This window comes from Gastrolobium bilobum, unplaced genomic scaffold, assembly GCF_033153095.1.
Source record: "Gastrolobium bilobum isolate Gb01-03AN ecotype WA unplaced genomic scaffold, APGP_CSIRO_Gbil_v1 utg7684, whole genome shotgun sequence".
NCBI lineage: Eukaryota > Viridiplantae > Streptophyta > Magnoliopsida > Fabales > Fabaceae > Gastrolobium > Gastrolobium bilobum.
Genome location: NW_026897041.1, coordinates 60,250 through 87,997, shown reverse-complemented (window position 1 = coordinate 87,997; position 27,748 = coordinate 60,250). Strand labels below are relative to the sequence as shown.

At 36.5% G+C, this 27,748-nt stretch overlaps 3 protein-coding genes across 6 annotated transcripts; 1 reads left to right on the top strand and 2 right to left on the bottom strand.

Annotated features, from left to right (window-relative positions):
* The first annotated feature begins 282 nt into the window (after positions 1-282).
* Positions 283-6,641, top strand: LOC133303608 (uncharacterized protein C594.04c). Of its 3 annotated transcripts, XR_009750495.1 has the most exons (11): positions 283-440; positions 541-610; positions 760-827; positions 953-1,014; positions 3,866-3,947; positions 4,056-4,289; positions 5,074-5,202; positions 5,285-5,346; positions 5,424-5,540; positions 6,267-6,428; positions 6,545-6,641. XR_009750495.1 is itself a non-coding variant. In XM_061503535.1 (10 exons), coding segments are annotated over exons 1-10 (876 nt in total). In that variant the 5' UTR covers positions 284-389; the 3' UTR covers positions 6,274-6,631. The 3 variants fall into 3 exon arrangements, 2 of the variants coding, with proteins under 2 accessions (XP_061359519.1, XP_061359518.1); XM_061503535.1 differs by having other exon boundaries at positions 284-440; positions 6,273-6,631; XM_061503534.1 differs by having other exon boundaries at positions 284-440; positions 6,267-6,630.
* A 429-nt stretch (positions 6,642-7,070) lies between these two features.
* On the bottom strand, positions 7,071-13,114 carry LOC133303606 (golgin candidate 2). The gene is made up of 10 exons (XM_061503532.1): positions 12,893-13,114; positions 11,599-12,708; positions 11,163-11,273; positions 10,956-11,015; positions 10,362-10,419; positions 9,295-9,347; positions 8,996-9,085; positions 8,388-8,513; positions 8,040-8,087; positions 7,071-7,957 (listed from the first exon to the last, which is right to left on the bottom strand). The coding sequence occupies exons 1-10, from the start codon at positions 12,944-12,946 to the stop codon at positions 7,583-7,585; spliced, it is 2,085 nt and encodes a 694-aa protein (XP_061359516.1). The 5' UTR covers positions 12,947-13,114; the 3' UTR covers positions 7,071-7,582.
* Positions 13,115-24,834: 11,720 nt separating this feature from the next.
* LOC133303615 (ras-related protein RABA6b-like) lies at positions 24,835-27,583 on the bottom strand. Of its 2 annotated transcripts, XM_061503545.1 has the most exons (3): positions 27,521-27,583; positions 27,043-27,370; positions 24,835-25,438 (listed from the first exon to the last, which is right to left on the bottom strand). In XM_061503545.1, the coding sequence occupies exons 2-3, from the start codon at positions 27,258-27,260 to the stop codon at positions 25,006-25,008; spliced, it is 651 nt and encodes a 216-aa protein (XP_061359529.1). In that variant the 5' UTR covers positions 27,261-27,370; positions 27,521-27,583; the 3' UTR covers positions 24,835-25,005. The 2 variants fall into 2 exon arrangements, with proteins under 2 accessions (XP_061359529.1, XP_061359528.1); XM_061503544.1 differs by lacking the exon at positions 27,521-27,583 and having other exon boundaries at positions 27,043-27,485.
* Positions 27,584-27,748: the final 165 nt, after the last annotated feature.

Here is a 27,748-nt window from a genome sequence, read left to right as displayed (position 1 = left end):
GTGAAAACAAAATTTTAATTTTACAATTTATCATGATTCAATATTTAGGTTAAAGTATGAAGAAAAAAGAAAAAAAAGAAAAGAAAGGGGAGTTTGTAAGACTATTCGGAGCCGTTGGCGTCCTGGCACCTAATGGTGAACAGTCAATGATCAAGTGGTTAGTGAATTCGTACATTACATTACATTACCGCCATTCTTTACTTTTATTTATCCATAAAACGATTGGTCATATTCATATATATCGTCTTCGAATCTTCTTTCTTCATCTTTGTCCTCTCTCTCTCTCTCTCTCTCTCTCTCTCTCTCTCTCAGTTTCTCTTCAATTTCACTTTAAATAATTCACAAAAACAATTTGATGAAATAGAAAAGCAAAGACAACATAATATAATATGGGTACTGTCATTGATTCCCACTTCCTAGCCCTCACTGCCATTGTCACTGTAATCCCTTCTATTCTTTCTCTTTTTCTCATTTACATATTTATTATGTTCTTCTCATCTCAATCATATATACACTTATTTATTTAATTTTGTTTTGCAGATTGGCTACCAGTTTCTGTTTTTCGTCGTCACTGCACTTCTCAAATTCGACAAAGTCACTGATTTTGCTGGTATCTTCAGTTTAACCTTTTTTTCCTTCACTTGAAAAATTTTATTAGCAGTAATCTGTTGACAAACTATGTGGTGTTTTGTTCGTATAACTATGCAACAACCAATTGCGTATTCAAATTATTATTTAATTAATTCTTCCTCTTTGAAGGAAGTACAAACTTCGTTATACTTGCTATATTGACCCTGTTGCTCAAAGGTGCCTGGCATTTTCGACAGGTAACAAAACTTTCCATTTTCTTTCATTGTCTTTTTTTCATTTTGGGATCATTACCGAGTAAAATATAACTTTTTTAAAAAATAAAATAAAAAAATCCTCATCAATGATAAATTACTCTTTTCAGGTAGTCCTGACTTTCTTTGTTGTATTATGGGGTCTTCGCCTGGGGATTTTCCTCTTATTCAGGTATGAACATGATCGATATATCACTGCCGGTATAAAACTGAATGGTGTCTTGTTTGGTTTTCTTATGATTAAAATCTGAAAACTTTGGAGTCTGATAAAGTGGCGGCGGTAGGGCTTATAAGGTTATAACTTCTTGTAAAGTATGTCATTTATTTCATTCAAACTCCAAGGGATAACCCCCCTTGTACCAGCCATGTATCACATACCATTCGAACCGATCTCATTCCAAGTCCTTTTTCTTTTTATTCATTACCCTTACTTTACTTCGGTAGGTGACTTTTTGACCCTTATAACCTTTCATTAATAATTAATTATTAAATTGACCTTCATTATAAACTATTTCAAAAATTTAACCCCCTCAAAAAACATAACATCAATCTGCCCCTGTTTGACCGTTGACCACCAAGCCTACCCGGGTACACCCCTCCCTACCCGGGTATTTTTTGAAAATTTTTGCCTACCCGGATAGGGAGGAGTGTACCCGGGTATTGTTCTTGGAACTGGGAAATTGCTTGAATTATTTACCCGGGTAGGAAGTGGTGTACCCGGGTAAATCTTCATCTTCATTCTAAGTCATAAGTTTTTGCACACGCACATCTGGGTAAATTAGGTTTGCACCCTGCTGCTCTCGTTTCTTCGAAATTTTAATGGCAAACTCATCCTTTCCGGCCTTCTCAAATCCTGACAAAAGGGTAGTGTAGGTAAAAACATCAGGCTGGACCCCTTTCTCCAGCATTTGGGTTTTAAGCTCCAATGCTTCCCCCAACAAGCCACCTCTAGCATAAGCTGATATCAATGAATTGTAAGTTACACTGGTAGGGTAAAGCCCATTACTTTCCATCTCTTTAAGAACCTGCATAGCCTCCTTGGGGCGTCTGGACTTGCCAAAAACATCCAATAATGCAATATATGTAACCTTGTCAGGAGCGAATCCCGCTAACTTCATCTGGTCAAACAGGTGGACAACTTCTTCATACAAAGAACCGCGACGACAACAACTAATAAGTGTATTAATGAATGTACAAATTAATAAGATTTCTCGTTTAATTTAGCATGTAGTCCTCCTAGTTATCACTGGACATGGAACTTATTTCATGTGTGTGTGCAAAAACTTATGACTTAGAATGAAGATGAAGATGTGGAGATTTACCCGGGTACACTCCTCCCTACCCGGGTAAATAATCAAGCAATTTTTCAGTGCCAAGAACAATACCCAGGTACACCCCTCTCTACCCGGGTAGGCAAAAAATTTCAAAACATACCAGGGTAGGGAGGGGTGTATCCGGGTAGGCTTGGTGGTCAACGGTCAAACATGGGCAGATTGGTGTTATATTTTTTGAAGAGGTTAAATTTTTGAAATAGTTTACAATGAAGGTCAATTTGGTAATTAATTATTAATAAAGGGTTATAAAGGTCATAAAGCCTCGGTAGGTCCTGTATGTATGTTTCTGTCTTCAACTTTAGTGGAGTTGCTTCTCACCGATACACTCAGTTGCACATCCTCTTGTATCGAATATATTAGTTTATCTTTGCAATCTTTTCCTTTATGTCTTCTTTCTTTTTAATCAGATTTCTAATTCTATACAAAAAATATTTCCGTAGTACAAGTTTTATTATGGGAAATAAGAAAAGAATAAAGACCATGATAGGTGTTCTGGTCTAGCACATTGGGCCACTCAAAAGGTGTTGAGATATATAGTCTCACATTGGTTGTATGTCCAACTAATGTGGAGTTTATAAGCCTTGGGCACTCCCACCCTTTGAGCTAGCTTTTGGGGTGGTGTATCCCAAGGTTCTTTACATGGTATCAGAGCCTCGGTGTACCGGGTTCAATCCTCGCCGCCCCCCACTTTCTCTTGTGGCGTTTCTTAGCACAGGTAGGCTGGGCCTGTTGCATTGTCCACTCTTCAAGTCCAATGGGCTCTCGTGTAAGGGGGCGTGTTGAGATATATAGTCTCACATTGGTTGTATGTCCAACTAATGTGGAGTTTATAAGGCCTTGAGCACTCCCACCTTTTGAGCTAGTTTTTGGGGTGGTGTATCCCAAAGTTCTTTACAAAAGGCTCAATTTATCTCCTTTACTAAAGGACATATGTCCTCTATATACTTGATTTCCCCTCAATTTTCCCATGCATACGTGCCTTTCTCACGTGAGGGGTCACATTGTTGCATATCACAACGGGGTCCATCGGGTAAAATGGTTTTGGCACACCCTATCCATGCCGGGAGAATCTTCTTCCCACTATAAATGCCTCACTCCTCCATCGAAGAGGCATCTTCATAACCACACTCACTTTTATGCTGTCACTCTTCTACTTTGCAACTGGATATAGCCAAACTGTGCCCTTAGCACCTATCCCCTTGATTCTCAACCTTGCTTGAGATTTTAAGCAGTTGATCTTCAATTCGAGCTCTAGTACGCCATATTAGTGCCTCATCCAATCACTATTATATTGTCATATTTCACCCTTTGAAGGAAACAGCTTCTCCTCTTACTCACTCTCTAGTTCAATAGGATTATCATATTGAATTGTTGATGTTTATTCTTTTATATTGCCTCTCAATAGTATGCTTTTTATGTTGGATACTGTTATTGAGCATTTTCTAACATATTGCATTTCCTGTCCAATTTTTGTTCAATCAGAGTATCATAACAAGGCACCATAGCCTGTTAAGAAAATTATTTATTTAATTTTTTTCTGTTGAACATGTCAGTTCTTCCCAATTTTTCATGCTCATTATATATTTCCTTCAACATTAACATGCAATTTAATGTCAAGACTGCTAATTATCAGAGTGTTGTCTTTGTGAATGTCTTCTTGTTGATCTAATTTCCGAATATCCTCATCAGGATTTTGCAGTGGGGAGAGGATCGACGCTTTGATGAAATGCGTAGTAATTTGGGTAGATTGGCCATATTTTGGATATTTCAGGTTTCTTAGAATGTTCTCATTTTGCTTTTAGATTTAGCATACTGGTCTTGGTTTTTTTGGAAGTGTTCTCATTTGATGACTTATAGAGTTACTTTAATTTTTTTGCAGGCTGTCTGGGTGTGGACCGTGAGTTTACCTGTTACACTCGTTAATGCAAGCAACAGAAATCCTTTTCTGCAGGCTGTGGATGTAATAGGGTGGATTATGTGGTCTGTGGGTTTTATAATTGAAGGTACAGCAGATCAACAAAAGCTACGTTTCAAACAATCTTCCGAAAATAGAGGGAAGTGGTGCAATGTTGGACTCTGGAAATATTCTCGTCATCCTAACTATTTTGGTGAGGTTAGTGCTGTTATTGCTTTCAAGTGAAGATATTTTGGTTGGTGCAGCAGCAGCCGAAACATCCTTCATTCCAGGATTATCCTTTGTTTATGTAAAAGTTTAATATTGTGCCTTCTAGCTGATTTTGTTCTTATTGTGATTCAATTTGCTTTGTAGTTGATTGTGTTCTTGTCCTTGCTTAAACCAAGATTCATTTTAAATATTAATTTGCAATTTTTTGTTGTTGTTGTTGGTTTATATGATTTGGGATCAAGTGCTGCTTTGGTTGTCTTTACAAAATCTTACCCCAAAATTGCATTTAAGCTAATACTATCATTATGTTGGGGGGGGGGGAATATCAGAGAGATAAATAGGGTTTACTGTTTAGTATAAGAGGTGAGAGGAATAAATGTTGACACTCGGGCTAGTTGAGTAATCTCCTTTCTTTCGGGAGAAAAAAACTCTTGGAAGTAATCCTTTAAAAATTAACCAGAAACGAAAAAATAAAAATAAAAATGGGAATTTCAATGAATTCCCTTGTGCAGTTCTGAGGTATTTCAAAACCCGTTATACATAGAAACTATTTGGAAAATCACTTGCTACATTTATAGTAATTTCTGTCGAACTATGCATATGATGGTTGCAGAGAAATGCCAGAATAAGCTATCTATTTACATTGCTGCCTCTATTATAGGATAAAGTGATTCTTTTCCTCTAAGAGGGGTTTCAATGTTCTAATAATATTTCTTCTTTTATTGAAAACTAGTATGAACAATTAATGGAACTTCATGAATGCTTAACTCAGATATTGCTTTGGTGGGGAATTTTTGTGGCATCTACGCCTGTATTGAAGGGTGCTGAATGGCTGGTAATCATTGGTCCAATCTTTCTGACATTGTTGCTTCTTTTCATTAGTGGCATTCCACTGCTTGAGGTTTGCTTCTTACCTCTGATTTGCTCAAAATTTTGCTGCAATTTTTTGGCTTTCCTGATGATGAATTGCATAATGGACGCAGGAGTCAGCAGATAAGAAGTTTGGAAATGTGGATGGATATAGGATATACAAACGTAGAACCAGGTTAGTTTACCTCCATGTTATTATTTGCTTTCAGTGTATCATTAAGGAGAAACAACTAAGCCAAATCATTGTTTCAGCCCTCTGTTCCCTTTGCCACCATCAGTCTATGGAATCTTACCCTCGTGGTTCAAAACAACTTTTCTCTTTGAATTTCCGCTCTACAGTCGTAATCTTCCTCAAGAAGAACTAATCTGGTGAGAAGCGATTTCAATTCCACTTACATAACATTTTTTTGGTTTGAAATTTACTTTGGATTTCATGAACACGGGTATTTTGTATTTATCTGATTCTGAATTAATATTCAACATTGTGGTAATGGCTTATCAAGTAACATTTATTGTAAAGAAGGAAAAGTAACTTTTGAGATTCGCACCTTGGATTTGATTCATGACTGTTCTATGGATTAGAATATCGTAAGCCCTGGATTATATTGGAAGCATAGATCAACTCATTAAGAACAAGATAACCATGTTTTAAGCTTGTTGGTTATTGCATCCAAATGTCTCGGACCAGCAACCTGGATACGGAAGCTGACCATGCATATTTTGTAAAATCTGGTAGTTAATTTACCACAATTTTATGTTGAGAGCCTTTCAATCATGTCACTTACTTCTGCTCCAACGTGATTATCTGAGCCAAACACAACAGGAATAAAAGAGGAAAAGACAATCTTAAAAAGGTCATCTAGTCTTTGTGCTTGGTACTTTCCTATTTTTGTTTTCTTGCGTTTAAATTATAAACTAGATTCAGAGCCTTGCATGTGTATATTGTCAAGTGTCTGACTATTATAATATGGAATTGATTATGACGGTCAGATTTTATTGGCTCTGAAAGATCTGGAAATGCTTTAAAATTCCTTGTTGCATCTATTAATTGTAGGTGTCAATAAATGGTATTAAATTCTTTTCTGTCTGTGCAAGGTGTAGAACAAGCAGGGGGAAAAGCAGTGATGCCCTGAAAATTGGCTAGCACTTGATTCTTTGAACTTGTTTGATTCCTTTCTCAGTATAATTTATAATGGTACTTCACACTGAAGTTGCAGCTGCCATTGTCGCGTACCATGGTTAGCGATGTTGTTAGGGGTTCGTTCCGGGTGCCTTGTAATGCTGTTGCAGCTTTTCTTTTACTTTTTATCCATTTGGTTGTTCTCTTATTAATATACACATACGATATGTTGTAAGTACTATGGTTTGTGCAGGTAACTGATGGAGCACCATGTCTGTTTCTCATATTATTTCTTCTATTGCAATTATCAATTTAGACAGGCAGCATGCCAGCATCAGCATATATTGAAAACTAATGTTTTGCAGATGTTAGTTTTGTATTTTTTTTCTTTTGAAATCCCTCTTCGAATACAATATAGTTATAAATTAACTGAATGCTTCTGTCTATCATGCATGTGTTAAGAAAACCACCATCTTTCATTGGGCATCTGATTACTTTTGGCTAACAATGAATTTCTTGATGGTTGTTTAGGATTAGAGAGACATTGTTGTTAGTTTTATTTCTATCTCGCATTCAAAATTCAATTTTATTCCTTTCAAATCGTGCAAAGTTACTTGTCAAGTAATACTTCTCCATGTGCGCGTTTGTCTTAAAATCTTGAGAAAACCCTCAGAGGACGAGTTAGACCTAAATGTCATAATCAAGCAGTGTCATAAAATAAGAGATTCCACTGCATTACACAAATGAATGAATATATTTATCAGTAATTGTATATACCAAAAGAAATAGATTCTTTCTTCTTTACAAGTTCAATAAATAATAATCATGAAACTGCATGCGACATCTTTGATTATTAGTGCTAGGGTCACAACAGCGAACTCACAGCCAAGCCTCTCCAAGCCACTGACTAGAGGGCTCATTTTTTTTATTACATCTGCTGCTACACCGTCCATACAAAATACTTTTGATACTTCAACTCAGGTCCTCACGAACACTTCTCATCATTTGACAAGCATTCAAAATTCAAACCCAAATCACCCATTTTTCTATACACATAGCAGGGCATTGCTCCTCTCTGATGGAATAACTCATTCTCGGGTGCAATTTCACATTGCCAAATAGATGTAATTCATCGAAATAAAAGGCATGCAGTCCTATATTTTCCTTCATAATTATTATATTTTTCTGGTCATGATGTGGTACCGTACAACATTCCTACCACTTGTCAATGTAACGAAGACCTCCTAAAACCTGAGGTAAATGACACAAGTAACGAGACATCACAACACAATCATACTCCTCCAGTGTTATTAATGTTCTCCAATGAGATCACGGCACCAGATCTACCCTCATTTGATGGGCCAGAATGTGATATTAGAATATAAATCACCCATAAATGAAGGCAAACAAGGTAAATCAAAGCCCATAATTTTGCCGTTGAGTTCCTTTTCAAAAAAACAGCACCGGCCACAAAAATATAATCTAATTGGTGAAGTAATGATCCCAGCTGCCTCTTGCCAGAACGAATTCTGGCTTTTAACATAGGCTTAAACTTTGAATTAGAAAGCTCCCATAATCCTGATTCTAAGTCACTTGATGAAGAAGCAGGATTCATATCTGTTGCACCTGATGCTGACGTGTTCTCATCCAACAACCTTGACACTGCCTGCCGAGTTGATTAAGAAAATTGAAAATCAAGTATATCATGATTTCAAGAATTAGTATCATGTCCTCAGTAGAAAGCATACCTCGATTCTGAATGTAAGACTTGCCTTCTCAGAGGAGAGCGACTCAACCTGTTAACACAATAAATTGTTTGAAACAAGCCAACTAGTACGTTCCTAATTCTGTATTTGAATGAATTCTCTTAAAAAATTTTGTTTGCATTTTTGAATTTTCAAAATCAGATGCGTTTAGTTTTGGTGGTCATTCTGGTTTGATTGCACAAGAAGTTAGGGAATTTAGTACAAACTGCTAATGTTTTCAGTCACCAGTTGAACTGATCAGACTGGCTGGTCCAGTCTGATTTTAAAACAGTGAGTCATGATGAGCATTTGCCAAAATATTACCGCCAACTGGATATATGAAAAACAGACCTTGGCTTGTTTCTGTATCAAATGGTCAGTCATTTGATGAAGCCTTCGCTTGAGCTCAACTTCAACTTCTGTTGGTTCTTCTATCTCCTTCCTTGTCATTTCAATGTCAGCTTCCAGATTCCTTGCCTATAATGTACCAGTATATTAAATAATTTGACAAAAAAAAGGAAGCCATATTAACTAGACAGGCTCAATGCCAAAACTTAATGGGTGGAGTTAAATATGTACTAAAGCGGGTAGAAAAAAAAATATTGATTTAATTTAATTACAATAACATGACGTTTCATTTTAAAATTCCAAATTTGAATGAAAACTGACTTAAAATTTTGCAATATATTTAAAAATTAGAATTCAAGTGTCTCCTTTGTAATTGATTTAAATATGAAAATTTCTGCTCACTTTCAATTGTAGTTAAGCGAAACATTTCAGATTTTAAGAAAGTAAATATTGGACACTAAATGGGGAAAATAGTATATAGATAACAGGACAAAATAGTTGGGTAAATTTTAAAAGCAAGAAAAAGGATGCTCAACATGCAAAAATTACAAGGGAATACAACATAATGGAGAAACTGGAATATACAAGTATTATTAATTCGTAAAGCTTACTTTTTCCTGTAGTTGTGCAACTTTATCATTAATTAAAGAACGCTCTGCCTCAAGAATTTCTCGTTCAAACTCAACTCCTTTTGAAGCTAGCTACAACATCAGCATAGATAAACAGATGTCAAGAATATCCTACTAAAAGACAGTGACCATAGAATAGAAGTTTAAAAAGGAAATATAGGATCTAACAAAAAGAAGATACCACAGAGACTCCCTCTTAAGCTCCCCCCACTCAAGAAAAAGTAGACAAAAGAAACCAAAATATTTACGGATCAGTTTCAGCAAATAATAGTATAACTTACTTGATTTTGTGAAGCTCCCGTTTGATGAGGATTCTTCAAGCTCCTTCTGAGTTCTACAAAAGGTAAAAGGATCAACTTATTAACAGACTACATATTTCAACATAATCCTGACTACTCCAGCACCCTAAATAACCAATTTGCAACAATACCAAAGTTATCAAATGCGGATTGTGGCATGTCGCGGTCAACCCCGAAAAATGCTATAGCGTTATAGCGGGTTGCGAAAATAGTGCAATAGATATATGACAGAAATAATGACAAAAAGAAACATTTTTTAAAGGCAGAGATAGCAGAAGTGACAGAGAGAGACACAGATAGACTAAAAAACCCTTAAAAAATTTCTGTTACACATTTAAATTTAGGACAAAATTGACATTTTGCCTTATGACAGCAATATGGCCTCAATTTGCGATTGCAATGGCCGCTGTTGCGTTCCGATGCGGTGGGGAGCGGTTTCTTGCGGTGAGACACAACAACACCCATACGGCGCAGCTCGCGGCGCTATTGCGGCGCAATTAACTACCATGAACAATACATAATCTAATTTTCCTGATGAAAGATAAGCATAGCTATCATTGGCCAGCATCAGCAGAAAGAAAGACGGTACTAATACATATTTTTGATTGAAGATATTCTTGGGCAAGACAAGGGGGCATCCTAGTTGATATCGTTCCTTAAATCCATATAGCAGCCTAGTATAACTTTGTTTCAAACCTAAAGGGTCTTTTTTGATCAACATACTAACCATCTACTCTGTCCAAAACATTGAATTCCTTAAACTCATGAATATTCACCAATCTATTAGATCATTGAATATACCCAAAGTAATCATTATGTATATCTTGTTCATTAAGCTTGAGAAATTATCCATAGTTATAGGCCTATACTAATCTTTTGCCATTTTTATTAAAAATTCAGACTAATCTTTAATGTTATAATATATGTCCAAGCTAAAACGAGGGAGGTATAAACCTAGGTAGGTAATGAGTCCCATGAAAAGGCACTGTTATCTTTAGGAATGAAATAATATCTGACAATGAGTCAATGACTTTGAAAAAGGGCAGTACCTTCTTGAACCAATTCTTTTGATACAAGCTGCTGTCTGAGATCTGCTACTTGTTTAACCTGGTCCAAAAACGTATTATAGTTAAGACACAATAATTTAGCATTGTTACCCAGATATGTGGATGGCCCAAGGATCAATAAAGCATAGGAAATAGAGCAAAGCAAGCTGTTTGGTTAATTCAATTCCAGTACAAGGATCTCATTCTAATCCTTCAATAGGCTACATTTACAATCAAAACAACATATTTAGGGAGTTGATTGATCAATTCAGTTTAGTTTTTTAATTTTCAGATGCAAGAGTATTTTAGTATTTTTTCTAGACACTGTCAGAGTCAGTAACAGAGGTAAGGTCTTAAGATACTTGGCCCTTATCAGCTTTAATTACAATGTCAGTTTGATCATATTAATCATCTTATTAATTAACTTTTGGGAAATCATAAATCCTCAACAAATTAGGACTAAAGTCCAAAACCTTGAGTACTGGCAAGTTTTTTTATTCAATAATTTAAGAAATTTGTCAATAGATACTGGCTACAAAGCTTATATTATGCGGAGCATGTGAAGTGGAGGGAAGTCATCTAAGAACCTATACATACCTCTACTTCAAGGTTCCACTGCACAGCTGCGAGGGATCTTGCAAGATCAGCATTAGCAGTCTGCAACCAGTCCAGACATTCATCAAAACAAGCTTATCTAGGTATTTGTGGAACCTAAACATCATGATAAATTATTTACTGAAAGAGGTAGTAAGTTATACATCATACAACACTACTATTTGGTTTAAGAAAGTTAAATAAACATACCTCCAGTTTAGCTAAACGTGTAAGAACTTCCATTCTAGTATTATTATGTTTCTGCTTTTCTAGCTCAACAGCGTCCATTGTTTCCATCGTAGTGCTCTGAAGCTCTGAAGCCTGAAGGCAGGAACAAAGAGGATTAGATAAATAACCAACAGATTGAAAAAATTAAGTGCCACCAAAACAGTTGTCTAGACAACAATTAACTTTGAAGCAATTTCAGCTCATTAGGAGAGTTTCATATATTATGGAAACTTGAAAAGACAGCCAATTTCTCCCACCAAATCACCAAGAACGTCAAGCAGGAAAAAACATTCAAGAAATTTGTCCAAGATTATCCATATCCTACAGTAGACATCATGTTGAGCATAACCAGTACAACACATTAAAAAAGCAAAGTAGCAAACATAAAGATCAGTTTTAAGTACTGTCCTAACATTACCTCTTGTGCTTGTTGTTTAGCTCGCTCCTCAAGTATTTTCTCTAGACTTTGCTTCTCCCCCTCTAATTTGGCCACCATATTCTCCCGTTCCTTGATAGCATTTCTTGCTTTAGCCGCTGCTTCCTCAGCCAGAATCTTTTCCCTCATTTTTCTCCTTTCCTCCCTCTCATGTTCACTTTCAGAATCGGATGTTGAACCAGAATCTGTATCTGAATCAGAGCTTCGATCACTTTCCATTGAAGAAGCCCGTTTCAAATCATCAGGTGTTGAATTTCCAGAGACTGAATTAAGCCCATGCCTCCCTTTTATTGCACTTCTCAATTGACCACGAACAACATCCACTGCAATCTTAGCTTCGTGCACCTTATCGACCCCCGTTACTGGTATTGTTTCTGCAGCCAAATTTTTGTTGTCTTCCTGCAAAGATTCTGGTGGAGAAAAGTCCCTATTATAAGTTAAACGGACATCATTTTCTTCATTTGCCTTATCATTTGCCTCAACCACAAGCTTCTCAGAACAGTCCTTACTAGCATACTCCTGTCCTCCCATCCACTTACCATCGGTCTCCGATTCTACATTTGAATGCCTCTCCGTCGAGCCAGAAGAGGCAGAGTCCTTCCCATCATCACTAGTTTTTCGACTCAATTTAACTTCTTTGACAGAGTCTAACTTCTGCAAGGACCTTGAACCACTGTTACCACTTTTTGAATTCCTCTTAACATCCGATACCAATAACCCTGAAGACAAACTCTTCTGCTTCCTATTATTATTGCTCAAACCACGAGCTGCACGTGACCCGTTACTATGATTCCCCCCGGAACTAGATGCTATAGAGGGACTAGGTGAACTAAGGAGTTCAGTCCAATCAGCATCTGTGAGGGTAGGGCTAGATTTGGGAGAGAGTTTGGGTGCAGTTGATGTTGTTTTAAGCACGCTAAAATTGGAATCACTGCGTAATTTTCCATGATAGTCATTGTTCTCCGGAGGTTTCTTCTTCAATTGATCCTTCAGAGACACACCGCTCCCTGATTTGGCAGGAGCATCGATGCTCGGTTCCTCGGATCGAAGCCTCTCGTTCTTGCGAAGAGATTCAGCCGCTTGCTGATCGATCTGAAGCGACCGTTACGCAATAATATGACATCCATAAAAAAAATAAAGAGAATTAAAACATTGTAATGATGCTATAAGTTAAAATTAAAGAAGAAAATTAATGATTAGGGATCAAGAAAAATCAATAATTAATTGAACAGTGGAAAAAGAAAATGCGAAGAAGCATTGTTATATATGGACTTGCCTGGTGGAGAATGTTCTCGGCGGCTTTGAGTTTGGAGGAGATCCAATTCGCCATGGTCTCAGCGATTGAGATGTGAGGAAAAAGAAGTCACAGAGCCACAATGGGCGCGTGTTTATCGAAACGCAGCGTTTTAAGGAGTTTATGCTCGTGCAGAAGAGGAGGTAGAAGAAGACGATAATTTTCTGAGAGACTAATGGATGAAGAAGAAGAAGAAGAAGAAGATGAAAGCTGTTAGGAAGATGAATGAGAGTGAAAGGTAGACTGACATACGGGTCATGAAACATGTTTTCTTGGGCCTAATAATTTTGAGTGAATCACACTGCTTCAATTGGGTCCCACTGAGCGTTACGTTGATTGTGTCTCGACAATCCCCAACCAACTAACGGGCTTAAACATGAGCCCATGGACTTGTTACTACATCCATGACAAAATTAGTGTCATTCACTGTTTATTTGGACAATTTTGCGTCTCTCTTGTACATTCTTTAAAGAACCAAATACCGAAAAATGTATGATTTTGGCTATTTCAAGTCTAATCGAATCTTATTATGCTTATATGGGAATATGTTATAATGTTATGATTTTGGTTTTAATGGCTCTACGGAATGTTGAGCTTTTTCACTCATAATAGGTACTTATATATCTTTTATCCCGAAAAGAAAATAGCACTCATATTGCCATTTTTTATTTTTTTTGGATACATAATACTTGCCATTCTTATCAACAGAATCAGTCCGGTTGACTATTACTATAAGCTCACATTAATATATCTAAGCCAAGTAACAATAAACTTTAAAAACTCGGCAAGTTAAAAATTGAATAATGAACAGACTCAAGTTGGAATCTTAGAATAGAGAATGATTTTAGGAGAGTCACATTTATAATAGGTCTGATGTTACTTGTATGGAATTGGTTGAATAATTACTAAATCGGTGAATATATCAAAACTACAAAGAAAATTTTCAAAGATAAATAAAAGAAAAAGAAAAGCTTCTGAGTTTTTCAAGAACTTATTGGCCATCTTAATTCTACGGACTCTCTTTTTCCTCTTGCTCTTCATTTCCATTCTTTAATAGGTTTGAACTTGGCATGTTCGACCATTGAAGGGTTGTTCTCTTTTAGTGACTTCTTAAGCTGCTGCTTCTTCTTTTTCTTTTTCCAACAGATGCTAGACAGAGTAACTGGAGCAGAACTCTCCTCTGCCTTTACCTTCATGACGTCATCATGGTCATGGTAAAAGAGTAGTTTTAAAAAAAAAATCAAAGAATGTGCCTTTCTCCTAAGACCGAAAATAAATAATAATAATAATAATAATATTGTATTAATATTGATATTAATCAAATTGCACTATCTTTATATATAGTAAGTAATTTATTTATTTTTGGTTACCAAAAAAAAGTAATTTTTTTAAATAATTGAAATCATTCGCAATGAGATATTATTATTAGGTCATATTAATAAAATTTCCATTTATGAGACATCTAGACATCACTTGAAATAAAAGGGTATTTGAAATATTATTGAATCGTATTTGAATCTGTACATAGGGGTCTCTATTTATAGAGACTTCTTGACCTAATTTTGACCTAATAGGCTTGGCCCAATATAGAAGTAACGGACTAAATAAATACAAATAAATGACTACATAATTACTAATAAATGACTACATAATTACTATTTACAACACTCCCCCTCAAGCTGAGGAATAGATATTTATCATTCCCAGCTTGCTAGCAAGTTCTTGAAATCTATCCGAAGGAAGCCCCTTTGTCAATAGATCAGCTAATTGACACCCAGTGGGAATGTATGGAGTGGTAATCAACCCGCTATCAAGTTTCTCTTTGATGAAATGGCGGTCGACCTCAATATGTTTAGTCTGATCATGTTGAACTGGATTATGAGCTATACAAATAGCGGACTTATTATCACATAGCAGCTTCATAGGTCCCTCACATTTTATTTTTAGATCATCAAGTACAATTTTCAGCCACAGTAACTCACAAATGCCTTGAGCCATAGCTCGAAATTCAGCTTCTGCACTTGATCTCGCGACCACATCTTGTTTCTTACTTCTCCATGTCACCAAGTTACCACAAAGAAACATGCAATAACCAGTGGTAGAACGACGGTCAGTCACGGATCCAGCATAATCAGCATCTGTGTAGACTTCTAAAGATAGATTGCCATCACGTCGGAATAACAACCATTTACCATGAGTACCTTTCAGATACTGAAGAATTCTCTCTACTGCCTGCATATGTTTCTCCTTTGGATCGTGCATAAACTGACTGACAACACTAACAGCATAAGCTAAGTCTGGTCTAGTATGGGCCAAATATATCAATTTCCCAACTAGCCGTTGATATTGTCCTTTATCAACTGGAGGACTCTCCTCTTCATAGCCCATCTTGTGATTCTGCTCAATAGGAGTATTAGAGGGTTTACACCCGAGCTTTCCTGCTTCTTTGAGAAGATCAAGAACATATTTCCTCTGGCTGATAAAGATTCCTTTGCTCGAATGAGCTACTTCTATCCCTAGGAAATATCTCAGTTTCCCAAGGTCTTTGACTTCAAACTCAGAGGCAAGCCGTGTTTGCAGAATCTGTCTCTCCACAAAATCATCACCTGTGATAATAATATCATCAACATATACAAGGAGCACAGTAAGCTTCCCATTTTGGGAGTGCTTGAAAAAAAGAGTGTGATCTCCTTGACTTTGTTTATATCCTAAGGTCATCATAACCTTAGTAAACTTTCCAAACCAGGCACGAGGTGACTGCTTCAATCCATACAAGGCCTTTTTTAATTTACAAACTTTATTTTCTCCCTTCACAGAATCAAAACCAGGCGGAATTTCCATGTAGACTTCTTCTTCTAACTCACCATTGAGGAAAGCATTCTTCACATCAAATTGGTTTATATCCCAATTATAATGGGCGGCAAGGGATAACAAAACTCTCACTGTATTCACCTTTGCAACTGGAGCAAATGTTTCTTCATAATCAATGCCATAGGTTTGAGAGTAACCTTTGGCAACTAATCGAGTTTTGTATCTCTCAAGAGTTCCATCAGAATTATATTTTAGGGCATAAACCCATCTGCACCCTACTGCTTTCTTTCCAGTAGGTCTATCAATAACCTCTCATGTTTTATTTTTCTCCAATGCATTCATCTCCTCTTGCATGGCTTGAGCCCAATTCCTATCTTTCAAGGCTCATGTACTGATTTTGGGATTGCAATAGAGTCTAGTGCTAAAACAAAGCTTTTGTGCTGCACAGAAAGATTAGCAGAGGAAACAAACTGGGAGATAGGGTATTGAGTACAAGAGGGACATGAGGGACAAGATTTCTTGGGACAAGCTCTTTTTTCTTTTCTAAGAGCAATGGGTAAATCATCAAAATCAGTAGTAATGGGTAAGTCATCAGAAGTATTAACATCATGATCAGAAATATGAGATTCAGGACTTACCAGTGGTTAAGACAATTGAGGTTGCTGCTGAGACAATGTGGGTTGTTTCCTTCTTTCAGGTGGCATAATCTTTCGTATCTCTGGTGTACTTGATGTATCAATCACAGGAGAATCAGTCACAGGAGGATTACTCACAAGAGGATCAGACACAGGAGGAACAGACAAAGGAGAAACAGACACAGGAGGAACAGGACCAGGTGGAGGATACACTGACATAGGTAAAGGAGTAGACACTGATGATTCAAACTCAAAGAAGGGAGGTGATGATATTTCTGGTGAAGGATTCTCCCCCTGGAGATGAGGACCTTGGAAAAAGGACTCAGATTCCTGAAATGTAACATCCATAGAAACAAAAAATTTCCTACTACTAGGGTGATAGCACTTGTAGCCCTTCTTATCAGGAACATAACCAAGAAAAACACATTTAATAGCCCTAGGGTCCAACTTACTGCGATGATGTTTATGAACATGAACAAAAGCAACACACCCAAACACTCGTGGAGGAAGACTCATCATAGTTGGAATAGAAGGGAAAAAAGAAGTCATAGAGTGAATAAGACTTACATGGTCAAGTACCCGAGTGGGTAAACGGTTGATCAAGAATGCTGCAGTAAGAATAGCATCTCCCCAATAGTATTTGGGTACATGTGTCTGAAACATTAATGCATGAGCCACTTCAAGAAGGTGACGATTTTTTCTTTCAGCAACCCCATTCTGTTGGGGGTGTCAACACAAGTAAGTTCATAAATCATACCATTATTTCTTATAAATTGGAAAAAGCTATGATTAACATATTCAGTACCATTATCTGTTCTTAGTCTCTTGAGTTTTTTACCAAACAGGGTCTCAATCATTTTATAAAATTGAAAGAAAAGTTGTGGTACCTCAGACTTTTCACGCATTAAGTACACCCAAGTTACACGAGTGCAATCATCAATAAAAGAAACAAACCATCTATTTCCAGAACCATGAGGGACTTTAGAGGGACCCCAAACATCAGAACGAATAAGATCAAAAGGTTCAACACTCTTAGTAATACTAGAAGGAAAAGACACACAATGATGCTTAGCAAATTCACAAACATCACAATGAAAAGACTCAACAGATTTAGACAAAAACAATGACGGAAATAAAAATTTGAGTAAACTAAATGGAGGATGACCTAAGCGCTTATGATGAAGCCAAATCAAAGAATCAGCAGTTGATTGACCATGAGACATCAAGATGTGATTTGTTACTTTATTTGCAGGAGATTGTGACACCAGATAGTACAGCCCACCTTGCTCTTTAGCACTACCAATCATCTTCCTCGTGGCGAGATCCTGAAAAACACAATGGGTAGGATAGAAGGTTACAGTACAATTCAAATCTTTTGTAATTTTATGAATAGAAAGAAGATTCGTGGAGAGTTTAGGAACATGAAGAACATCCTTAAGATGTAAGGACTGCTGTAAGTTTATGTCACCAGATCCCGCAACTGATGTATGAGAGCCATCAACTACGGCTATTGTATGAGTTCCAATGGTAGGATGATAAGAGGTAAATGAGTCAGCACAACAAGCCATATGATCAGTAGCACCAGAATCAACAACCCAAGAATGTTTAAAATCATTACATGAAGAAAGGAAAGAATAAGTTTTGGAGCTCATACCAGTCATAGTCAAAGCACTAGTATCATATGGCTTACTCATAGAATCAAGAATGGTTCGGAGCCGTTCCAACTCATATGGACGAAATGCAGGTTGGGTCTTATTAGGTGTATGAGTTATTTCAGAGGAAGTAAAATGCGCTTGACCACGCAACTTTGCCATCTTTTCTAAGACAGATTGCTTTCCATAAAGGCGAAAGCATAAATCCTTGATATGACCTGTTCTTTTACAATAAGAACACCATCGATCATCTCTCTTAGGTCTAGAAGAGGTACCATCATAAAATTTTGAAAAAGAACTCCTTTGAGAAGAGGCCATACTGCACAGAAAATGGTTAAAGAAAAGCTCCAAGAAGCCAAAAAATCACAAATAAATACCAAACGATGTCCGATCAAAGAGAGGAGCACAGATCCAGAAAGAGGATGAAGGGAAGATCAAGATCGCGGTGGTCCGATCCGGAAAAATGATCTCACGCGCCGGTGAGATTGGCTGCGCGTGGGCTTCACTCGCGGTTGAAGGGGCGGCGCGTGTGGGCGCGTGCGGTGGCCGTCCGGTCTGAAATTTCTGGAGCAACGTCGTCCGGTGAGCGCGATTCTTTCTGGGTCTGTTCGGAGTTGAAAAACCACCGGGAAAGGGTCCAATTGTGATGAACAGATGCTGTCTTGTGATGAAGAATAATGGAGACGATGAACAGTAACAGAGATCCAGTATAACAGAGATCTTCTCGGTCCAAGAGGTCCCCGGAAAAAAAAAAAATCTGGTGGCGGCTGATGGCAGCGAGAGACAAAAAGAATAAAAGGTTCTTGTTCTAAAGACAATAGGCGTGGAAGCAGAGCCCTCAGGATCGAGAGCTCTGATACCAACTTGAAATAAAAGGGTATTTGAAATATTATTGAATCGTATTTGAATCTGTACATAGGGGTCTCTATTTATAGAGACTTCTTGACCTAATTTTGACCTAATGGGCTTGGCCCAATATACAAGTAACAGACTAAATAAATACAAATAAATGACTACATAATTATTAATAAATGACTACATAATTACTAATAAATGACTACATAATTACTAATAAATGACTACATAATTACTATTTACAACAACATCCGTAACAATCCATTTTATAATTCAATTATTTATCGTATGAGAAAATAAAATAATATCATACAAAATTGGAAATTGTACTATATAATATGAAATAACGTAAAAATGAATTAATTATTCAAAATATGAGAAGGATCATTTGACACTAAATTTTAACTGTTGATTTCCGTTAATCTAATAGTTGTAATTTATTGAGTCACTTTTATTAATTATTTATTAATTCTCACTAAATTATAATCATTAAATCAACGAAAATCAATGGTTAAAATTTGATGTCAAATTTTTTAATTTAACACTGGTATCAAAAGATCTTTTATTTCACCACCTTTGAATTTGTTGTTTCCCGTCACATTACAAATTTTTCCAAATTTGAAAAAAAGATATATCGTGTAACATCTCGTGTGCACCTAGTGTATTATCATCAATTATGATATTAAACGAAGCTATATTATTTAGGGGTGTTCATCAACCGATCCAAACCGATTCAGACCGCGAAAACCGAACCGAAAAATCGATAACCGAAAACCGAAAACCGAAAAATCGAAAACCGAAAGAAAACCGCAAATTTTAATTGGATTGGATCGGTTTTCGGATGGGTTGATGAAAACCGATCCAATCCAAACCGATCCAATATATTAATTATCCTCTACTTACTTGTCTTTTCTCCAATCATAGTCCAAAAATTTCTAAACTCAAGACCCATTAACTCATCAACTAAACCCAAAAAAAAACTTAGTCATCTCTCATCAACTATAGTACTGTTTACTGATATTTTTGTATTTCAAATTTTTTTTTTTACAAAGTCAATATATACAAAAGATGTTATTTGCACAATAATCACGAAACTAATTTTAGGATATTCAAAAAACCGAAAACCGATCCAATCCAAACCGAAAAAAATTAGATTGGATCGGATCGGATTTGAAAAAAAATCTAAACCGAATGGATGATTACATGATCAAACCGAAGGGATTGGATCGGATGAGTTTTACTTCCAAAACCGATCCAATCCAGACCGCGAACACCCCTAATATTATTTATCAGTTATTCAAACTAAAGTCGTGAATAATATTTTTCTTTACTTATCAAGGTATTAGGCTCAATTGATGTTGCAGTGTAATTCACGCGTCCTTTTAATTGATTTATATTCAAGATAAGCTTTTTATTTATGCAAAGTACCAAACTATCATCACTAATTATATTATGTAAATGAGATGACTTCACCATTAACTCTAATATTTTACTATATTGAAGTAGACTTCTCGGGCTTTCTGAAAAGGTAAACATTAATCATTCGGTTAAGTATAGCTCGAGTTACGCAACTCACAAGTTCTTCGCTCCAAATCGTATTTCTGAAAATAAAGCATCAACTTCAAAATGGAACAAGGTTAAATATACGTGTTATAAATTGAGCATTCTATCATGCCTTTGTAATCAAAATATACCAATCATAGCATCTAAAAGCGATCCATCCTTAAACTAGCCTCTTGAGGAAGGTCTCATCTGCACCACTCGGTGTACCTGAAATGTAATCCTCACACGAGGTGAGATACAATCTCAGTAAACTCAAGGTCCTTGGAGACTTTCTCCAACCCTTGAGCTCACTTCCATGATATACAGGCATTAACACGGCATTATTTCACACATCGAAAGAATACATACAAGGGATTCACATCTCTCACTGGGCACTTCAGAGAGAATACACACAATAGATTCATATCTCTCATATGGCACTTCCAAGAGAATGCACACAAGAGATTCACATCTCTCATATGGCACTTCCAAGAGAATACACACAAGAGATTCACATCTCTCATATGGCACTTCCAAGAGAATACACACAAGAGATTCACATCTCTTAAGTTTTACCCACTTAGTGTTGTTCCACATGACTTTGGCACTAAGGGAAGTCCATATTTCACATCCACATGGCCAAGGATCAATCTAATCATATAGTTGCACATAGCTTATCCACATTTCCATAATGCAAACAATAACACCTAGTCTTAATACCAATGCACATCATCTCATACAAATCATTACTCCTCATGGAGTATGGAGGAACAACAAAGGGGGAAAAAATCCAAAGTCCAAGAGTTTTCCTTGCCAAGGCTTGACCCTCTAGCTTCTCTTGTCACAATCCTCACAATAATTAAACCACTATGGAACTCTACTCCAAATTGAGCCCAATGCTGGGTTCAAATGCAAACACCAAGGGATCCAACACTCCCAAACAAAATCACAAAGTTCATTCATCAATTTCATCTTTTCTATACGTGAAATTCGGAATCCCTAAAACCCAACTCAAACCCTAACCCCTCAATTCATGATAACTCTCAAAACCCATGAAAATCAAAGCCTTTCTCACCTTATAAGCCTCGCAACACCAAAAAGCGATGATTCCAAAGCTCCAATTGCAAGAAAATCACCTCCACATTTTCTCCCCATAAGATGCACGATAATGGATTTCTTGAACAAGGAATAGTTACTCCATTTCTTGGTTCCTAGTTTTTAATGGTGGAGAAGCTTCGATCTCTAAGGTTGGGTCAAATATTGGTGGAGATTTCAAGCAAAGAGGAAGAAAACAACAATTATGGTTGAGAAAGAGAGGGAATGCGATGGTGGGTAGAGAGAAAGAGAGTATGAGATTGTGAATTGAGGAGAGAGAAATTGATATTTGCTTTTAGAAAATATCTAGAGTGGGTTTTTACCCGTTTACCCCTTAATTCTCTCTCGTATTACCTCATTCCACTCCAACCATCTAGTTGGGAGAGCGCACTTTTGGTACTACGATCGTATCGAACTGGGTGCGACTTTTGTAATTTACACTATGTACTACTACCAGTAGTACATAGTGTAAATTACAAAAGTCATTTTTTTCTTTTTCCAGTATAAAGATAGCTGACGTGGTGCGCTATTATTGGCCAGTCGCACCTACATCGGTTGTATTCTAGATTTTTCGCTAGTTGGGGTTATTGGTTTGGTTGGTCCATTGAGACACATGTCCTTTATTTAATTTATTCTGGATTTCACCCACTTGCATAGATTATGCATTTAGTCTAACATTATCATTAATTACACTTTTACCCTGAAAATTGATTAATTTCATAATTATGTTATCGACCTAATTTAACCTCTAATTCTACATTAGTTCTATAATTAAAGCAATTTAATTATTAGGGTTATTATTATTAGAGTTATTACATACGATACATTTTATGTACCAAAAATATTCTAGGGATATCCTCCATTAAAATAAATTTTGTTCTATCAAAAAGAATTATAAAGTCAATTTAAAAATTTGCAACTTTTGGATTTATATTGCACGTCGTGCAATCGTATTTGCAATTACAGACGATCCGTTTTCACGAATTGGTTCATTCACTTCTACAATTATTGAAGAGTTTTCGTTCGCATTGTCCTTGTACAATTATTGCCCATTTGCAATTGAAGAGACCCGTGTAATTGAAGGTCAGCAAAGCAATAACGCCAAGTTTGATTTCCATATTCTCCTCCATTCTTAAGTGGTGTGTTATTGATTTTTCTGAAAACACCTTTTCTTCTGAATTAGTATCATAGTTTATCATGGGCTAGCAGACATTATAAAAATGCGTATTATTTTGAAAATAATTTAAAGACCTAAAAAACAATATAGTAAACCTGTCTAATTAAAAAAAAAATATTGATGTATTGCTTTCTTTACCTTTAGTTTACTACAAAAATAGAATGCATTCAATTATTTTAAAGAAACCTTATCCTTTACATATAGTTAAAGTTCATACATTCCAACCAAATGGTGGTAGCTCAGTTGACGCATGGGAGCTGAGCAGGTAGGGGTGAGAGTATGTGTTCAAACCTCTCCAGTATCACATTTGGGAGGAGTTTAAAGCCTTAATCCTGGACCCGCCCCGAATCGGACTAGTCGCGAAGCGATGAACCGATGGAATATTTCCAAAAAAAGTTCATACATTCTGGACAACATGAAATTTTGCGGAAGATTTTTTTTTTTTTTGGAGAAAGAGGTTTGTTAAAAAATTGTAATTTCTTTTACATAGAAATATTGCTTCAAAAGATATAATAAAATGGGAAGACAAGAAAGAAGCAAAATACATAGTATGATGTCTTAATCTAATTTTTAATTCGCTGAATTGATTTTAGAACAAGTGACAATTTAATGTTCTCTGCGGATGGATTTGATTCCAGGCACTCTAATTTTTCTTTTCTGAAAAATACATACAATTAGGGTGTGCATGACAACCTTCCCAAAATCAATTCTTTTTTAATTTTTGTTCCCGGGAACAGAAATGGATAGAAAACTCGTTTGGTAAAATCGGTTTATTTTTTTTGTTCTCGGGATGAACCGGTTTAATTTTTTTGCTGGGGAACAGAAAAAAGAATCAAAAAATTTATACTTCTTTGTTCTCGGGCACAAAATGAGAAATACTTATCTCTCTTAATCACTCTTCATCATCGTACCACTAGTGTTGTCGTCACCACCCCTCACCACCACGATGCCACCACCACAACTACCGCCGCCGCCGCCGCCACCACCACCACCACTACCGCCATCAACCACCACCACCATCATCGCAACTATTGTCGTCATCGCCATCACACGCCACTGCCACCACCCTCATCGCCATCACTACCACCACCGCGACGCCACCACTACCATCACCACCACGACACCAACCACCAATATTATTGCCGCAGCCACTACCGTAACCACCACCGTCGTCGTTGCTGCCGCCATCAACCACCACTACCATCGTCACAGCCATTACCGTCACCACCACCACCATCGCCACCATTACACCACCCCCGCTACTACCATCACCACGTCATTTCCACCACTACCACTATCACCTACCACCACCGCCGCAACCACAGCCACCACCACCACACTGATGCCTTCACAACCACAACCACCATGCCACCACCAACCACCATACACACCATCATTGTGGCAACCACTGCCGTCACCTCCACCACCACCATCCCCACCACTATCATCGCCTCCGCCACCATTACCACCGTCATCGTCGCATCCACTGCCGTCACAACCACCACCACTATCTTCACCACGTCACTGCCACCACCATTACTGTACCGTCGTCGCCGCCCCCACCACAACCACACAATGTGAAAAGAAAAGTGATGATCCAGAATTTTTTATATTTAATAGAAATTATTTTTTATTATATTATTTGTTGTGTTATCAAACACAATTCTCATTCTCGGAATAAAAATAGAACATGTTATCAAACACATTTTTTTTCTCAGAAACTGTTCCATGGCACAGAAATAGAAAAGAATTGCTTCTTTTAAGAAACAGTGCTAGGGAATAGAATGATTGTCATGCACACCCTTAACATTACAAAATCAATTTTGACAAGTGAGACATATCTTAATCTTTAAAAAGTTGTGATTTTGATTTACTAATAATGTAAAAAAAAATAATACAATAATGTGGTATTTGCTTCTTGATAGTATGAACTATGAAAAAATTTACATATACGAATTAAATTTAAACCTAATTTTGAAAAAGATTCATATATTATATTTTAGGCAATATTTATTCACTTGGATTGTGGTCAAAGTTATAATTAAATTGATATAATTTTAAATTCTGAATTTTCAAATCTAATCTAAATTTAAAATCAAATGCACATTATTATAATCTACCATCAAGTCATCTCTTATGTGTTATATATCAGGGGGAAAACCCATCGTGACCATGCACTAAAGAAACGCCAATAAGATTTTCAAAAAAATAAAAAAATCCGCCCATAAGAAGGAAAAAATATATTGAAAAGTGGGGAAAATAGGAAGAATCAATCACTCAGTTACACACAGATTCGTGCAAAATCCCACAATTTACGCACTAAAGCTCTCATCTTGAACAGCAAGTAGCTTGTTTAGTTGCAGTCACTTCATCAATTATATGGATCTCCTTCCCGCTCGAAAGTTTAATCGGTTTTTCGTCCATTTTGGCTTCCAAATTTTTCTGGCTTGTGACATCATGAATCTTTGTGATCATTTGTAAGAATACTTCCTCAACATTCAGATTCTTCAAAGCAGAGGTTTCCATGAAACACAACCCTTCAGTTTCTGCAAACCCTTTTCCTTCTTCTTTCTCAACTTCTCTTGATTGAGCCAAATCACACTTGTTTCCAACCAGAATAACCACCATGTCTTCGCCTCCAAACTCTCTCAGCTCCATTAACCATTTTCTTATATTCTCATAACTCGATCGCCTTGTTATGTCATACACTAGCAATGCCCCCAAGGCTCCTCGGTAGTATGAGCTTGTGATTGCTCTAAACCTGCCACAAAATTAACCATATCTTTTTTTAGAAATAAATATAAGATATATCCTAAGTAAAATTCAACATAAAATTAAATGTCCTTCTATGAGAAACGAAAGGCATTAATTAATATTATGGGATAAAAAATGTATATTGACCAACATACACAATTTAGCTAAGAATTTTTATATGATTAGAAAGAATAATTTCTTCGATTGTGTGGTTGGCCACCTAAACCTTCGCCACTTCTCACGCACATTTCTTCACCTGACTCAATGATTGCCAATTTGCTTTTCGGTTCTTTGTCTCAATCACTTTCATGTTATCTTTCTCTAACATAAGCTGAACAAATTCATGTCCTGGACCCGCCTCCCCCAATAGTTACGCTATATAAGATTGGATTGCATTAAGGAAAAAAAGAAAACTTGATTTCTACACTTACTCAACCAAGAGTGACCCCTACTCTTTAAACTCATTTTTCATTCACATCATTAAATTCAATTAATGGAATACAGTACAGCGGCATAATCATTATTGCTAGAAACTAGATCTGCCATCTCATGAGGAAAATATAAGTTAACAAAAAAATTATAATAACTATAAAGTATAAAGGAGATAGGAAATTGTGCGCATGTAACCCAAAGGCAAAATAGTGAAATTCTTTTTCTGGGATGATAAAGAAAAAGCCATTGTAATGAGTGTGAATGTCGTAATTGAAATCTATAGAAATTTCCCTTCAAGTTGGAAAAAACAAAAGTTAACACGGAGCACCACAGAAAAGAAGGAAATTACGGCGACGTTCCAATTAAGAATCTACCTTGGAAGAGAAGATACGTCTTAGATTTTTCTAATGATAATTGATAAATGCAGTATTGCCTCTCGTGATTAAGTTTCTGTATCAAACCACAAATCCAAATCCAAGCTTGGAATTCAATTCATGAATTCTCTGTCTTCAGGTCCCACCGAATGAATTCTAGTTATACTTTTCTAATTTCTAGATTATTAAATTTAAGAGATCATCACGGATGAGCAGTGCAGTTGTAAAAATCCTAAAATATAGTTCCTATTTTTAATCCCTCCCCTATGTGTTTTTCTTTTTATATTAGGTCAATAAACAAGAGCAAACACCAGAATTTGGCTAGCTTAGCTAACAAAACTATGGGATTAAAATAGAAGTGGGACAAGATGTTTGTGAAGAGCATACAAGGTAAGAAAAGCGAAACAGAACTGAGAACTCTAAAAATAGACAAGTAAGATGAGCTGAGGACACATCATCACACATACTTTGAAATTGAAAACCCAGTTGGAAAAGCCTTGACCTTTCATAAGAAATATAACACACAATCAACAAAGAAAGAAGACAAGGCCTAAAGTATCATCTACCATGCAACTGAACTCTGATCTGCAAACTCAAAACTATTTTGAGCTCATCAATTTCGTTCACCTTTGAAACAAAATTGGTATGATCAAGACTTTTAAAAAGAAGAAAAAATAAAAAAACAACAACTACAACGATCAGAGACTAACAAAACAAAGAAACAATAAACTAAACGATTAAAGACACAACAAAGATTCATTCATTGGAAGTGATGAAAAAGAAACAGAGAGGAATAAAGAGTTACCTTTCTTGGCCGGCAGTGTCCCATATCTGGGCTTTGATGAGTTTATCTCTGACCTTGATGTTGCGGTAAGCAAATTCCACTCCTATGGTGGGTTTGGAATCCAAGCGGAATTCATCTTTTGCAAACCTTGAGAGCAGATTTGATTTCCCAACCCCAGAGTCTCCAATCAGAACAGCCTTGAAAAGGTAATCACACTCTTCATCAAATGCATCAGCCATAACTATAAACCTTCTCTATTAATCTCTCTACCTTCACCTCTCAAGCCTTTTTCCTAATACCCAAACACAAGAAACTCAACAGGAACAAGGCTCGTGAGGCGGTGAAAAAACTTAACCCAAAAAAAAAATAAAAAATAGTTAGTTATGAAATATGAACTATACAGGTGTGGAAGAAAGTAACAATAGGATGCAAGGTCATGATCATAATAATAATACAACATTAGAAATTACATTAGATTATAAAATAAAAGGGACACTACCTGGTATTGTTTTTGGAGGGTATCAAGTATTTACATGTGAAACCATTGATAAAGACATGATCAATAGTCCTTCATGTTGTCCACACTTGTGGATGTCATTAACTATGTGGAAGAGTCAGCCATGGTCGTCTCCATCTTCAAAGAAGGTCCAATGATATTGTTCCACCTGTCCCCTCCCATTTTTTTCAATTTCAAAAGTTGGCATTTTCATGCTTATGTGGCCTTCCA